This window comes from Haliaeetus albicilla, chromosome 16, assembly GCF_947461875.1.
Source record: "Haliaeetus albicilla chromosome 16, bHalAlb1.1, whole genome shotgun sequence".
NCBI classification, from domain to species: domain Eukaryota; kingdom Metazoa; phylum Chordata; class Aves; order Accipitriformes; family Accipitridae; genus Haliaeetus; species Haliaeetus albicilla.
The window spans coordinates 29,639,166-29,654,680 of NC_091498.1; the positions used below are offsets into that span (position 1 = coordinate 29,639,166).

Sequence of the window (15,515 nt, forward strand, 5' to 3'; positions counted from 1 at the left end):
GGCAGTGCTCTTGTCTGAGGAACAGTACATCCAAAAAGCAAGGCTTACAAAAAAATAACTATTTTATTCAAATGCGCCCCTGACCTGTTTACTGCACACATTTATGAAAGGCTCAAAGTACTCCAAAGTCTTGTTTAAGCTTTCACGATGTTGTAACATCAGGTGGAAAATGATTCAAGTCCACTGAGAGTAACAGAATAAGTCCCACAACCTGTGGTGGGAACCGGACTGTGCTGGAGTCAAACCAACAATTATAGCTGAAACTTTACGGTATGAATTGGTTCATATCATTCCAACAAAGTGAATTCTTTGGTGTATATTCTGCCCACTAGCTTCCCTGAAGATAGTAACAAGAATGAAATTTGGCCTCAAATTGGAGAAAAATATGTCAAATTCAAGTAAAAATTTTTACACCTTGTTACTTATGTGTCTGCTTTTATTCATGTAAAACTTTCAGGTCTTTTTTTCATATTTTAGAAGCTGGTCACTTCTTTTTGCTGTCACTTTAACGGCCACAATATGTGTAAAGCAACATTTGCAGCTGAAAGTGTTTCCTTCCCTGGGTCAGTTTGTCTCTCAGGGTTGTGTCCACCACACAGGTGTGGGTGAGACCATCCATTTCCCATTACAGGTGCCTTCTTAGCCTATACATCAGCAAGCAAAAAACATGAAAAACAACCACAAAGAAGGGAACCTCCCTCACATTGCTCATCTCCACACTTACAGCTAAGCTTTTCTGTGGACAAACCAAGGAACGCACTATTTGGAAAAAAGGCTATAGCAACAGCTGGGAATCCACGACCAGTGTTTAAAACACCATTACCAGAACAAAGAGAAAAGAATAATTCTTCAATCCCTGAAGACTTGTACAGCTGTGATGACATGCCAAGGAGACCAGAAGCAACCAAGGGGTGATTGAAGAAATCTCACATCCACTTCTTAAGCTCTAGAAGATGCAGTAATATCTGTCAGGATTTGGTTCATCAGCAGACACTCCGCAGTCTCCTGTTTTTAACATGTTAGCATCCCTCCCTTGTGCCTTACCTCCCCACAGAGAATCAGAGAATGGTTTGGGTTGGAAAGGACATATAAAGGTCATCTAGTCCAAGCCCCCTGCAATGAGCAGGGACATCTTCAACTAGATCAGGTTGCTCAGAACTCTGTCCAACCTGACCTTGAACGTTTCCAGGGATGGGGCATCCACCACTTCTCTGGGCAACCTGCTCCAGGTTTTCATTTCATGAGGTGTTTCATCACCCTCATTGTAAAAAATGTCTTCCTTATATCTGGTCTGAAAAAGGGGGCTGGCGAGGCTGTCAGTGACCGCAGCTGTATTCCATATTGTGACACAGATGGGCCATGAGTGTTTGCATCTGAGGGCCAGGAAAACAATGTGAAATATGGAGTCGGACCCCATTTTACCCCAGACCACCACATCAGCATGCAGAGCTGGAGCAAGGCCCAGGCTGCTTGTCTGTGTCCTGTGTTTGGGCCACTGTGGCAAAGCTTCAAGCCCAAACTCCAACATCAGTCTCTTGCCCAAAAAGTCTGAAAGCTTGTTGTTAGGTTGTTGGTAAATCCTATCAGATATAGCTTACATTATGTAAATGCTAAATGACTGATATCATGAAGAATATTCTAACAAGATGCATTTGAATTAGTGGGAGTTAATGCATTTCATCCCACCATATGTTGTTTCACTTGTTTGCTTCTTTGTTGGTGTATTTTACTGGTAAAAGATACTTCTTTTGTGACCGGTAGAAAGATGCTATATTTATTACCAGTAAAAATAGTTTGCATTCCAAAAGGAGAAAAAGAAGAGCTGTCAGTAAGGTTCTTCCGTGCACAGATTATTGTTTTGATATGACAGATCACAGCAGTTCCTATCAAGATCTTTTTGGAGAGTGGCATGCTGATCTCCTTGCAAACATGTGGCTCTTAGAAAAAAATTCTGCACATAAACAATGCATAAATAGTTGTCCGAACCGAATGCCTCTTTATACAAGGCCTTCAGCACATTACTGGTACTTAAAATTGAAGTATTTCAATTCCTGGAGTATAAAAATATGTAGGATCTTGTTTGCTTTGAGCTCGAAGATGTAATTGTATTTGCCATATGTATATGACATTCAGTAATTTCATGATGACTAAACGTAGAAAAGTTTGGCTTAATTTGTCTTAATATGTTTTTGGAGAGGCACATTGTAAACCACTCTCTTTTAGTACTCTCCCTCAGTTTTTGAGGCCAGAAAAAGGATTCCTCATTTTTAATGCAATTGATTATACATTTTTCTGAGGAAAATTCCATACAACTATGCAATACATGTACATATAAATATGAAGGATGTTATGCTTTATATCAAATACAAATAAGCACTAAGATTCAAAGTTTTCATTGTCATCATTAACAGCTCTATTTTCTGAGGTTATTGTTTCGGTCTGAGAGGGAGATTCTGGACGTCAATGCACAGTGGTGGCAGGGTGCTCAGGAGAAAGGTTTCCGCTGTAACTCAGAGACTTTTCAATGGCATTGTTTTGTGATGTCTCATATTGCCCTGCCTGGCTACAACTTCAAATATATTTACTTGTCTGGTCCTCTGAGCTCATGTTTACTGATGAGGCTGTGAATCAGATATTTGATGATGAATATCAGTGTGTTGTAACAGCTTTGTTGTCCAGATTTTTTTCAGCCTGAACAGTTCTGGATGGGACTAAACCTTCTGAAAGCTGGGGGAGTAACCACATCCTTGATTCAGACAATTATATGAAACAGTTAAGCCTTGTCGACTGAATAGTTGAACTAATACCAGCCCCATTCCAAAACCAGGTCCATGCAACCACCCAAAGCAAAGGCACGTGTGGTCAAAAGGATTTCTTTGCCTATTGTTTTGCAGAGGGTTGTACATCTGCAAAGAAAAGCAGAGAAGAAAGAGGAAACATCAGGAAGTAAAGCAGGAAATCCAAGAGCTCACAAAAGGACTCGAAACAGAGAGGGTTTGGGGCTGGGTACTGCTATTAAAAAGTATGAACAAAAAATCCCCTCTAGCATTATTTCACGTTTGTGGTGACTGAGGAAAACAAATTTTATACATTCTTTGTAATTAAATAAGATTACCTTGAGAAACATCACCAGTCTCTCTTCTAAATGCTGAGGGTATAAGTGTGAAGCAGTTTCCAAATACAAATGGGGTGCACTGCTATTCTGTCTGAAGCAAACAGGTAACAGTAGCAGGGCTTGTAGAAATGAATATCAGACCTATAGCAAGTGGCGAAACGACAAGTCAGAAATATCACAAAATTACTAAAATATAATCTCAGGATGGCAAAGTAATGACCCTCAAAGACGGGGAAAATCCATGCTGAGAATGTGGAAAAAAATGTGTGAGTAAATTGGGAAACAATTCATACTTTGTAACTTAGTTATTCAACACGGGGTAGCTATTTATGTTTCATGCACAACTCTTGCTTTTTATGAACAGACTACCACAAAATTACTAACATAATCACCAAAGACCAGAATATTTTATATGAAGTTTTGAACAGCTTGGAATATAAGAGCTATGATGGGTTAAAGCAAGGATTAAAGGAATTTAAAAAACCTGCTTCAGATATAAATCAAGAAGTCATGGATCAGGCTGCATGTCTTCTGTCTGGAAGCAAGTGAATGAAAACTGGTTGCCAAAACCCCTTGATGCACTGTTCTCTGCCGCATGCCCATGAAAGAAAATGACATTCAAGTCCAGTTCAAGTAATGCATGAGTGACTGGGAAAGTAACACAATATTTGTATCATTTGTACAATTTCTACAGAACAACATTTATTTTTAAAAAAGTGCAAAACTGGAAGGAAACAGTTCTATGCAGTGCTAGAAATGGCATCAACAGAAAGACTTTTATGATGGGGAGGAGGTGAAGGAGGTGAAGAGAATGTACCCTGTGGAGCTCAGGAAAGAGCTGGTGCAGGACAGCAAGCTGAAAAGGTAGCTTTTGCAAGTACATACACCAGCTGCTCAATTTTCGCTTGTATCTGGCAATTGAACAACTATACTGAATGTGCAATAAGTGATTTTAAGGGAAAGAACAGACAGTTAGTACACCAAACGGTTAAAATAGGCTAGAGAATAACTGATCCAAAACCAAACAGCATGCGTGGTTTCAGAACAAGTTTGAATGGAGAGAAATCAGAGGGGTTGGGATAGGGAACTGGTCTCTCAAATGCACAGCATGACTCTAAATATCCAAAGGTGAGCGCAAACTAATAATCAGTTTGAATTAACTACAACTAATAATTGAATCAGTGACTCACAGAAAGGTTGAGGTTGGACAGGACCTCCACGGGGCATCTGGTCCAACCCCCCTCCTCAGGCAGGGCCACCTAGAGCAGGTTGCCCAGGAATAGGCAACTGGTATGTGGTGACCATCCTCTCCTGGCTCCAGGATGAGAACAGCAATAGTTTTGTGCTCTGGTAACTGATTTGCCACCCAGGATGGAGAGGCTTGAAGTCATGGTCTCAAGATCTGGGTTCTGCCCCCAAAAGAAATGGTTACAGGGTATGAATGAGCGGATCTCACACAGGCTGGCATTGGGTTGAAATCAGGAGCATGCTTTTTGAGCATCATCTCCTGCTTGTTGGAGTTATGCCAACATTTGCTGAGCACGTGAAGTGAATTCCTTCTTGGTGACACTCAAGCCAAAGACCTCTCAAAGTGCTCCACCTGCCAAAGGGCTTCCAGTCCATACGGCCAGACTGGAGGTCGTACAAAGTAAACCTTCTGCTCCCTCCCAAAATGTGTCTGGTTTGGACACTGGGTATTTGGCACCAAAAGTTTTGCTCTGTAGATCTGTTGCTGTGAGTCTGCACTACATGCTAACGCAGATGTAACCACAGAATGCTGGTGGTCTCCCTGAAATGGACTCTGAAGCACAACACAGTTGAAAATTGCCCTGGTATATAACCAAAAGGCTGCAGCAGATGAGCTTTTTACTAGGTCTGGCTTCCCTGAATGACCCTTTCTATGATCTCTGTTTTGTGATGAATTTAAGGATGCCAGTGAACTTCTGGAGTATGTGAAGTTTACAGAAACTCTACAATCCAAAATGGGTAAAGTTTACATCTTCCTCAAAAAAAAAAAAAAGGAAAAAGAAAAAAAGTCTGATAATAGCCTGTACAATGGAAAGGCATAAAGTCACTCAAGAAACTTTTAAAAGAGGAGACACATCTTGACTTCATAATCCTAAGGAGAAAGTAACAGTAACTCAAATATACTGCCTCTTGTAAGGTATCCCGTAAGTTTTTGGTCCACATAAATAAAATGGAATATAGGATACAACTGGGATAATTATCGTGAATAGGATTTCAGCCTGTCAGTATCTGGGAACTGTGGAATTCAAGGTTGCTAAAAGAATATTAAGTAATGAATGTCTGTAATGAAAAGTATTTCAACAAGAACATTAATATTTCTTAAAAGATAAAAAAAAAAGACAAATCCCAAAGCCATCTCCTTTGAATTGCTGCAATGAGACTGAGCAAAGAAAAATTCTAAGAATGTCAGTAAAATTGTTTTAGGTTGATGTGAAAATCATCACTTACCTACAGTAGTTAAAATGCCATTGCATCCAATCAGTTAATTATTTTTTCTTTTGTCTCCCCCCTCCTTCTTTTTTCAGTGTTAGTATTTTAGACTTTGTTGGGATGAAAACTGAAGCTGAAATAAGGATATAGTTCATGTGTTAAGCTAAGTTTCATTACGATTTCCTTTGGGAAGGTGGTTAAAACAATACTTCTACAACAAGCATGCAACACAGCTCAAAACAAAGACAGGAGTAAGCAGGTGTTTTGTATTATTATTATTATTATTATTATTATTATATTCCTATATCATCTATAGCAATTACCTGCTGTTGCATTATGGCAGGTAGTTTGACCATCTGTAAAAGATAGGTAGAAGGAGAAAAGAATGAGAGGAAAATTTGATAAAAACCGAGACAGAAAAGTAAGATATACAGTCAGCACAAGCACTTGCCCTTGAGAAAAGCTAAGAGTGAAGACTAAATGTTTGATAGGAAATGGACTTTGAGCTGGTGTGAAGATGCCCTCTTTGTCTCTTAGGAGATAGGAGTTTGTCCACTTTCTTTAGACAATCAGGATTGTATCAAAAATACCTGATGTGGTCATTAGTCATTAGCTTTACAACAACAATTTTTAGGGGAGAGAAAGCTGAGAATGGATCTTGTTTTTCTTACAAGTTGAGGTGAAGTAGATCTGAAAGCGGCCAAAATAAATACAGCCCAGAAATTAGACATGGGGGAAAACCAGCTCTCTTAATCTTCAGCTGTAGGTGATCTTTCCCTGTCAGTTGGGCTTACTGACACTTTCCTCCCCTTGCATTTTGTTCTTGAAGCTTGAGAGCCATGAGGACTCCCTATGTCCCTCTCTTTCCTGCCCAGACAAATTGTTCAGCCCCCACCAGTAGCCTGAAGGGAAATACAGAGCTGAGATAGAGTAGCTGGCATAGTCCACAATGTGTCCCCAAAAGACCCCTGATGCCCAGGATACAACACTTAATTTTCTTCACTGATACAACCAACATTCAAAAGACACCTTGAATTCTGCAGTAGTTTGGACCTTGTGTGGTTCACAGGAGAGTAAACAAAACAGAAAATTGGAATTCTTCTGTTTCCTTTTCAGTCTCTCTGTTTTTCCTTGCACAGCTTTTTCAGTGGCTCCTGACATGATACTACCTGATTACTTCAGTGAAGACCCCATCACTATTTTCAGTTATTTTGTAAAAGCAAGAAAATTTGGGAACATGGTTCATGGTTTTCTGTACCCTTTTTTAAACCTAGGTCTATTCTGTGTGCACCACATTGCATTATTTAATGTACATAATTTAAGTGTCTTTTTACATTATTTCAGCACAAAGGAAAACAGAGATCAAAGAATTTTGACTTTCTTATTCAAACAGTTTCCTTCTTGGTCAGATCATTACAGAAAAGATGCAAAGGTGGAAGGAATGGAGCATACTTTTTGGTATAAAGACACCTTTCTGTTTTTACCTTTATAGGGATGTAAGCAGTGCTAAACCTGTAACTACTAGGCTTAGTAAACTCATTCTATGGACTCACTTTACTTCTCTCTCTCACAGAATTCATCCCTTAGTGATGGAAGATTTTCACTACCTAGTTTTAAATGATCACACTGTTATTCAGTAGGTAGCCCACAAGAAGACCTTTGTGTCAATATAACCAGGAATGGGATTTGCACCTGTCTGTTTCTATATAATGTCATATTTAACTTACAGATCTTTTGTTAAATTCAGATTGAATGTTTATTTCAGTGCAGACTCTTCTCCAGCTGTGCTGTATCAGGGCCTAATTCTAGGAAGTGAAGAGCACAAGGCCAAATCTCATTGAAATGACCATTATTTGTGCTTGTCAAAAACATCTAAATCTTTGTACTACTCTATCATCTCTTGGATGTCAAGAGAAATTTTTAAAGCTTAACCCCTTGCTCAAAATTAAACTTGTGATGTGGACTCCCCTCAGCTTTGTAAAAGCCAGCTCCCAGAATTGGAGTAGAAAAATTTATAGAAACGTATTTTTGATGGATTGAACCAAAACTCAAGATTGTTAACCCCCATCTGGATTTGCAGCTTTCAATTTAGGACTACCTTGTGAAAATAGCAATCTTTTGAAAAGAAAGGAAAATCAGAACATAGCAGCCACCTTGAATTAGCAAGTCACTACAGTTTTTGTATGCCCAATGTGATTGTTATTTTTCCCTCAAACAGTTAAAACATGTTTAACTTAGAACTAGGACTTCCTGTAGAAAACTTAGCTAAACAAAAGTACCCAATAAAGATTCTCATCCCCAATGCTGACTTTTCCTATATTGAAAGTTCAGTCCACAACACAAACTCAGCCCCCACACCACATTTGGGTCCCATTTTAGGAGAGGATTCATCAATTGGTAAACATGTGTGTATTGCTAAAGCTTGGCCAATGCAAATGCCACTTTACCAACATTCATTTATTTGAATGACAAGGTCTGGTGTCTTGGGTGTTTCATTAAACAAATTCAAGAATAATCTAGTAACGTGTAGGTCTGTTGAAACACTTGAAGTAGCTTACAATTTTACTTTTCTTGGACAGTCTTGGAAAAAGTATAATTGATACTGGCTGATCATAAAATAAAAATAAATATATGTAAGTTAAAAAATAAACCAGTTTTCTAACTCCTGTATTCCATAAAAATAGGAATGTAGCCTTTTATGAGGAACTGCCAAAAGAGCTATGAAAGTGCTATACCTTCTCTGTGGACACAAAAATGGTAAGTGTAAAATATTCACACACTCTGGGAGGAGAGGATCTCTGAGATAATACCCTATGGCAAGTTAGAATGAAAATACTAGTAATTAAAATTTTTTTTTTTTAGAAAAGAAAATGTGAAAGTCATTGACAAAATTATTACATCCAACTACTTTACATTTGAATGTGCCTTATCTCACATCTCTTTTACCACAGATAATAATTCTACAATAGCTAGAAGTAAGTGATGTGACTTTCAGTTATATTATACAGTGTATAAAAAATGTCCGTTAATGCCTGTCATACAATCACAGCTGTTAGTTTTTTTAGTAGCATTTTGAAGACTCTCAGTCACTTCCAGCCCCCATACAAGCTCCCCCCATCCCCGTCAGCGTCCTCTCCTTCTTCGCTGGTTCTTGCTTGGGGGCTTCAGGAGACTCTCTCGGTATTTCACATTTGTGTGGAACAGTCGGACCATTTCATGGTCTTTGTTATCCAATACTCTGGGCAGAAAGAGAGATGATTTCTGTGTCCTACGAGTTTTGAAGCCCCTTCTGGGTCGTCCTTTCCCATTGATTGAGACATACCAGAGTCTCTCCGCACTGGCTTTGCGCTTGGTGCCGGCTCTGTTGGGTACAGTCCGGTAGAGACGGGATGCGTAGGTGTTATAACCCAATTCATGGATCCTCTCCACGAACTCACACTCTGCATTATAATTTTCCTGTAAAGCAAACATGACAAAGTTTAAGAAAGACTATATGGGTAATAGCTCTCTTCCACCTCAGTAAGATTGGACTAAAGTCTTAAGCAGGACTACTCAGTTTTAGGATAAGGACAGCAACACGTGTGGTAAGAAAAACTGAGACTGGTGCTACAAAAGGCAAGCAGGAGAGAAGCGCTGAGCCTGAACTGCTGTGCAACAAGGTGCTCCCTGTCAGCAGTGTGAGCATACACTGTGCATCAGAGACAGAAGGAGGCCAGAAAACAATTTGAAAACAAAAAATGGCATGTGAATAGGAATGAATAGCTCTGCTGATTTTTCAGCTGTAAATTTAATTTTTTTTGAGCTTACCGATCTAAATATGGCTGTGAACTGGACAGATGATTTAATTGCTGCCTATCAACCTTTGACATCTCTTAAAAAGATAAAATCCTACAGTTTAATGTAAAATGTGGCTCTTTAATTGGTATATTAGTAGTTAGATATACCTGCAGTCTTTTACATCCAGTTTGTTACAGATATTTGAGCAGTAAATACCACCTTTATGAAGCTTCTTTGTTTGCTTCATCGAAACAAAATCAAAGTACACCCTGCCCAGCAGTGTGTTCATCCAAAATGCTAGGCTGCTCCTTTATCACAAACTATAAGGGAGAACACGCACCCATCCTGGGTGCTTGCATTTTACATGATCTGTCAAAATTCGCCCCTTTTCATCTGGTCTTCGACTGAGAGGAGACTGTGCAGAAGCCTGGCACAAGCGACTCCTTCCTCCTCCCCGGGAGCAGTAGAAACAGTGCAAATAAAGGACCTCCCACACTGTACATCTTTTCTTAACTACAAAATCATCTTTGCTGTAACTGTGTGATTAAGACTTCAGTATCTAATGCGTGTAAGGCACAGAGGCAGAGGGGAACGGCTACTATGGTCTTTACAGAGGTTTTTTATTTCGCATTGCCTCTCTGGAGGACATAGGAAAGGGCATAGGTAGCCAGGCTGGGGCCAGAAAAGCTATAGGCTCCATTAACAACATGTCTTTAATGCTGTTCACTCACCAGAAATGCTGATAGGCATTTAACAAGGTTTTAAAAGACTCCACATGTCTCAGCTTCACAGCTGTAAAACGGAAGTGCCCTTCCTTGCAAGGACAAGGTTTGCATATGCTGTGGTGCTGGAACCCACGCAACTACCATATGTAGGCAGATTTGTCCTGCTGTCTGCCTCCGTTCTGGTTGTAGAGGGTTTATCACAAAGGATAAACCCATAGGATTTTCACAATCTGCTAAGGACACAAAGGAATTCTACAGACTCAACAAACTCATTTTATTGACATGGGAAAATTGGTGAACCAAGGGATAAGAGAGTTATTCTAATATTATTTCATAAAATGTTCCCTGTATAATTATCCCCAAAGAAGTCAGTCTTATTTGAAATGGGGGTCTTGCATGGGTTCCTGGAACTGTAATATCAGTAAAGTTGTTGGTCAGTTTTTTCTAGGCAAGCAAAGCCAGGAAGTTTCTCCTGAGCTGAGCCCTCACCCCTTGCTGCTTCCTTGAAAAAAAGCTGGAGTTGAATAGTTTTTCCTGGATTGTCCCTCCAGCTCTGAAACACAACTCTGAAACAGCCTCTCTCAAACTTGAGCTGGAACAGCAAAAATCATCTTTTCTAGTTGTACAGAAACCTTTAATGGCTGATGTTCCTTGGCATGTGACAGCTGAACAAACTTCAGGATGGCCTGATGCTCTTCACACTAGAAAGGGAAATCCAGGAGAAAAGGACTCTCTGTTCTATCCTACTCTAGGCTTTTCTCGACTCCAGAAGAGGAGCTTTTTGCTCAGAATTTGTTTAGCCTTATTTTAATTCAGCTTAATTAATCTGGAGGAAAAACTTACCTATTTTGAACAAGAAAGAGAGAAAGATGAGAAAACTTGAAAATTCATCCTTCCCGTTCATTTCTTTGGAGCAGACGCTGGCTCTGAGCTGATGGAGGAGCTCCATTGAAAAAGATGCCCATTTTAATCAGAATATTAACTGGAAGCAAAGAAGGGGCCAGCCTGAGCTCTGGCACAGCAGAGCTACTATGTCCTCATTCCACTTCAGCTGCATTTTCCTTTGCCAAAATTGTTTGTGATCTGCTTCCCTGCACCAGCAAAGAACCATCACCTTTATACACAGGCCCTTTAATCAGTGTGCATCACATGACACACATTACAGAAGCTGGGTCGTAAACACCATCAGAACATTCTTGCAAAGGTGGAGTAAAACGTATTAAACCAGAGAGGCAACTGAGTTGATTGTGTTACCAAGGTTGCATTCACATGGAAAGAGCTCACATTGCTCAAGGATATATCATGCTGTTCAAATCAACAGAATTACACATAATGACTATTTGGAGGAAGCAGATTTCACATAGCCATATTTACCCTCTTCAAATCTGTTTCCATACCACAGGATTCCCGGAGAAACTGCACAGTATGGCTGTCACACAGTAAGAGATCACAAGATTGCTAGGGATGTAATCAAAGACAATGGAAGAAATTCAAGTAGGTAATGTGAATAGTAGACACACTGACAAATAGGCCTTAGTATGTCCCTGAATGTGAAGAAGTCTAAGCTAAAGTATTTTATTCACTGAGGGGAAATATTGGCTGGGCTGGAAAGGCAAGACTCCCACTAACAACAGCACAGCCCAGATTTTACCTCAAAGGTCAGGACAAAAAATGAGGTCAAAGGAGTAAAATAAGGTGTTTATTTTCACCTTTATCTTCTTGCACCTTCTCATACTTCCTTTCCTTGCTATAGCCCTGCCTTTTAGTACCTGTAAATTCTTTCACTGCCCAGCCAAATGCTCAGTGCAAAGAAACTCCCGACAGTAGGCTGCTTTCCTGTAACAGAGATGCTCAATTGCTTCTGGATATTCTCTGTCTGAGATGTATATCCTCTGCCAGTGTCCAAGATCAAATATAAATATGGATAATTTTGGATAGAGATGGACATTCTGCACTGCAAAGGCTAGGTCCTGAGGTCTTTATCAGTGCACCCAATTGCTCAGAACTTTGGCCGTGTGAAATACCTTTGCCAAATACATTCCTCTGCCTTTGGCCGTAGAGGCAATAAGAAAGTAAGAACATAGCTTCTTTCCACTTTTAAAGATATACTGATTGGTTGCCTGTAACAATTCCAGACAGAAATCTGTTATAACATTACTCTTTTCTTTATAAATGTTTATGCATAAGAAATCAGTGCTCCCCACTGAACCTGTTCTGCCCATAGGAAATGGCAGGCCAGTCTTAAGTAAAACTTACTGATGCATAAAGTCTGCCCCTTTTGTTCATGGCCAGGTATCTGCCAGAGAACAAGCCCTTGATGGCAACGATTCCAACATCAACAGCAGTTATTTCAAGAATACCTAGAAACAGAAACAATTATGAGATATGTTGTTGCTCCCCATCACACGTAAATTTTCGAGATATGTTTGAATGACTGCTTACCTGCAGAGTATGATTTCACAGCTATCACTAGCTGACACCAAAATCATAATGCAATCAGGTGAATGAAACAAGACTATTATTTGAAACAATATAAAACGACGACGATGTCGGAATTGTTTGAGACAAGCTTGACAATAAATCCCTAGATGTCTGATTGAGATTGAACTCTTCCAAAAATGAAAGAGATCTGACACTGAACTAGAGGTTCACTTAATCCTATATGTATATAAAAAAGTTTAAATCCTCTTTAATGCTTAGGAACACAAGAGCTCTTGACTTATTGAAACCAGTCACAAAGCTGTCCATTTCAGGACAAAGCCCTTGCTGAGGTCTCCAGAGGGTAAAACAGAGTGAGTTGGCTGCATTTTAGAGAAGAGCCATGTATATAATCACGAAAGGAACTTGTCATTTAAGAGGTCAGTGTAGCCCTCCAGACAAGGACAATATGACTGTTTGAGTCAAATTAAAAGGGAGGAGATTTTCAGGTCATCAAAGACAGGGGCTCAAACACAAGAAGACTGTCACCGGTGAGGCTGGCACAATACCTGCCAAAACGTGTACGTCCAGCCAAAGGTGCCACAACGCCGAAGGAGGCACAAATGGCTCGGGAGATGTGTTGTATGTGCAGGGCTCTCTAGCTGGCTCGCTCAAACTCTCCTCTCAGTTCTTCAGCTGTGGCCCGATGACTTGGTACTTTCTGCGTGTTTGGAGGCGAGAGGTGACCCTTGCACCCAAACCCATTGCTGCCTTTCGGCAACGATAAAGCAGAGCCGGGGCCTGTCCCCTTTGCAGAGCTGGATTGCTGGCCTGACCGTGTCTGGGAGAATTTGGTACAGCTGTTTTGAATCAGGCACCGGTTCGCTGCTGAAGGATGCCTCCTCCAGGCTTTGATAGCGAGGGGGTTTTCCTCTAGGAAATAGTGGTTTTCCTTTATGGACTTCAGACAGATCCCTGAGGTCTTCCTATCTCTGCGTGCCATCACCAGGCGGGATTTACGCTTCCTGGGGTGGCGGGGCCGGGGCGGAGGCCGGGCTGTGCCCGCGGCCGGGGCCGGGCTGGGTGCGGGGGTGCCCGGGGGTCCACCCGGGGCAGAGGCAGCCCCGAGCCCCGCTCTCCTCCCTTCTGCCGCCCTCGCACAAACCCCCTCACTCCCGACATATCGCGTTTCATCTTAATTACCGCCGATCCCCGGCACATGTCAAAGGGGACAGATGTGATTTAGCCCGTGGAAGCTCAAGCCCCCCCCGTGGGAGACAAGCTGGGCCGGGACGAGGGAGGCGAGGGCAGCCTGCAGCCCGTCGAGGAGGGCACCGGTTGCCCAGCGCTCCGGGCTGGGGCAGGGCTGGCGTGGGAAGCCAAGCGAGGGCAAGTGAGAGGCCGGCCGGGCTGCTCAAGGCGGGTTCCCGGTCCCCGTCGGGGGGGGGTGTGGAACTTGGGGTTTTGGGATCCCGCTCTGCCCCGGGGAGGGGGGCTGAGCCCCTCCGCCGCCGGCCGGGTCCCCGTACCCCGCAGGACCCCGCTCGGGAGTCCCCTGCCCGGGCCGGGAGCAGAGGGGGCTGCCCCGTCGAGCCCGCCAGCCCTCCGGGGATGGAGCGGCAGCGGGAGCCGGAGGGTGCGAGGGCGCGGACGGGGCGCTGCGTTCCCGAAACGCCGAGGCGAGATCTCGCCGAGCCCGACGAGGGGAGAGGGCGAAAGCTCCGGCGGCTGGGGGTACCCCCGGGCCCCGTACGGTCCCTCCGGCCCCGGGGCAGCGGCGGGCAGGAGGAGAGGCTGGAGCGGCTTCTCCACCGCCCCGTCCAGCACCGTCCCGGTACCCACCGTCGCCTGCCCGTTGATGCTGGAGCAGGACGCAATTGGTCCGAGCGAGAGACCCCCCCCCCCCTTCTCCCCACACACCCGGGGGAAGCGGGCTGGGGAAAGGTGTGTGGCCGGTACTCACTGAAGACGCTGTTTTTCTCCAGGGTGCCGTTGATCTTGCCGTTGGGGTGGATCTGGAGATGGTACTTGGTGGCACAGTAGAGTTTCCTGCGCCTGGGCGCTCCGCCGAGGTGCTCGTAGACGCCGCCGCGGCCCCCCGCATCCCGGCGGGGCCGGGGGTCGCTCGGGGAGGCTCCGGCGGCCCCGGGCAGCCCCGCGGCCCGCCCTGGGAACCAGGGCTCCAGCACCAAACTCAGGAACAAGATCCAAATTATAACCATTGTGGCATGATGGCCGCAGCGCTTAGTCTGCTGGGGAGATCGAGGCTCGGAGCGAATGACACCAGGGGTCCCATTAAAGCCGTCTTGCTAGCAGCACTCCGAAGTTGCAGAGCACACACTGTTTCGAGCCGCGAAGCATCGGCAAGTTTTTATCAGCCTCGATCCGGCCCTTTTATCTGTCTCAGATTTACTTAAATCAATAGACATCAGCAAAGGCCACCGAAGAGTCCCAGCTGTTTGTATTAGATGGAGCTGCCGTGATCAGCCTTCTCCTTGGGTTTCCAGATAGACAGACGGCATGCATGAGAGACAGAGAGCCAGAAGGAGAGGGAGACAGAGAGAGAGAGAGAAAGAGAGAGGCGCCCACTGAATTTCGGCAAGAGACTGCGGGGAAAAATAGTTGATCGACGGAGCATAGAAATAAAAGCAGCTTCCTGCAACAATAGCCTGATCTGCGACCAATTGATCCAAAGCAGAGGAGGCAAAAGGTATCAGTCTCGTGTGAACTCCCAGAGCGCAGCGTGGATAAAATTACACAGCATCTCTCTCTCCCCGACACGCCGCGCACCCCCGCGCAGCCCCCGCGCGGGGAGGGGGGCAGGCTGGCTGCGGTCGCCTCCCGCCCCGCTGCCGGCCCCGCGGAGAGGCGCGGTGCAACCGCGGATCCTGCGCCGGGTACCGCCACCCCCCCGCTCAGCCCGGGGCCCGCCTGCCGCAGCTGGGGCGGGGGGGGGAGGCTTGGGGGGTGTGGGGTGTGTGGAAGCAAACAGTTATTACTAAATCAGTCGGTTCACGGTTACA

General features: G+C 43.7%; 1 protein-coding gene across 1 annotated transcript; it reads right to left on the bottom strand.

The window, feature by feature from the left end:
• Positions 1-8,501: 8,501 nt before the first annotated feature.
• On the bottom strand, positions 8,502-15,255 carry FGF3 (fibroblast growth factor 3). The gene is made up of 3 exons (XM_069804529.1): positions 14,456-15,255; positions 12,331-12,434; positions 8,502-9,028 (listed from the first exon to the last, which is right to left on the bottom strand). Exons 1-3 carry the CDS (start codon positions 14,712-14,714, stop codon positions 8,696-8,698), a joined length of 696 nt encoding a protein of 231 aa, XP_069660630.1. The 5' UTR covers positions 14,715-15,255; the 3' UTR covers positions 8,502-8,695.
• Between the last annotated feature and the right edge of the window lie 260 nt (positions 15,256-15,515).

Bases quoted from the DNA above. Each gene is read 5' to 3' on its own strand.
- FGF3 (XM_069804529.1), bottom strand. From the start codon at position 14,714: ATGGTTATAATTTGGATCTTGTTCCTGAGTTTGGTGCTGGAGCCCTGG. The intron at 12,435-14,455 runs GTGAGTACCGGC...TTCTGTTTCTAG, and splicing joins GGAGAAAAACAGCGTCTTCA to GTATTCTTGAAATAACTGCT. The intron at 9,029-12,330 runs GTAAGTTTTACT...TTTGCTTTACAG, and splicing joins GGGGCAGACTTTATGCATCA to GAAAATTATAATGCAGAGTG.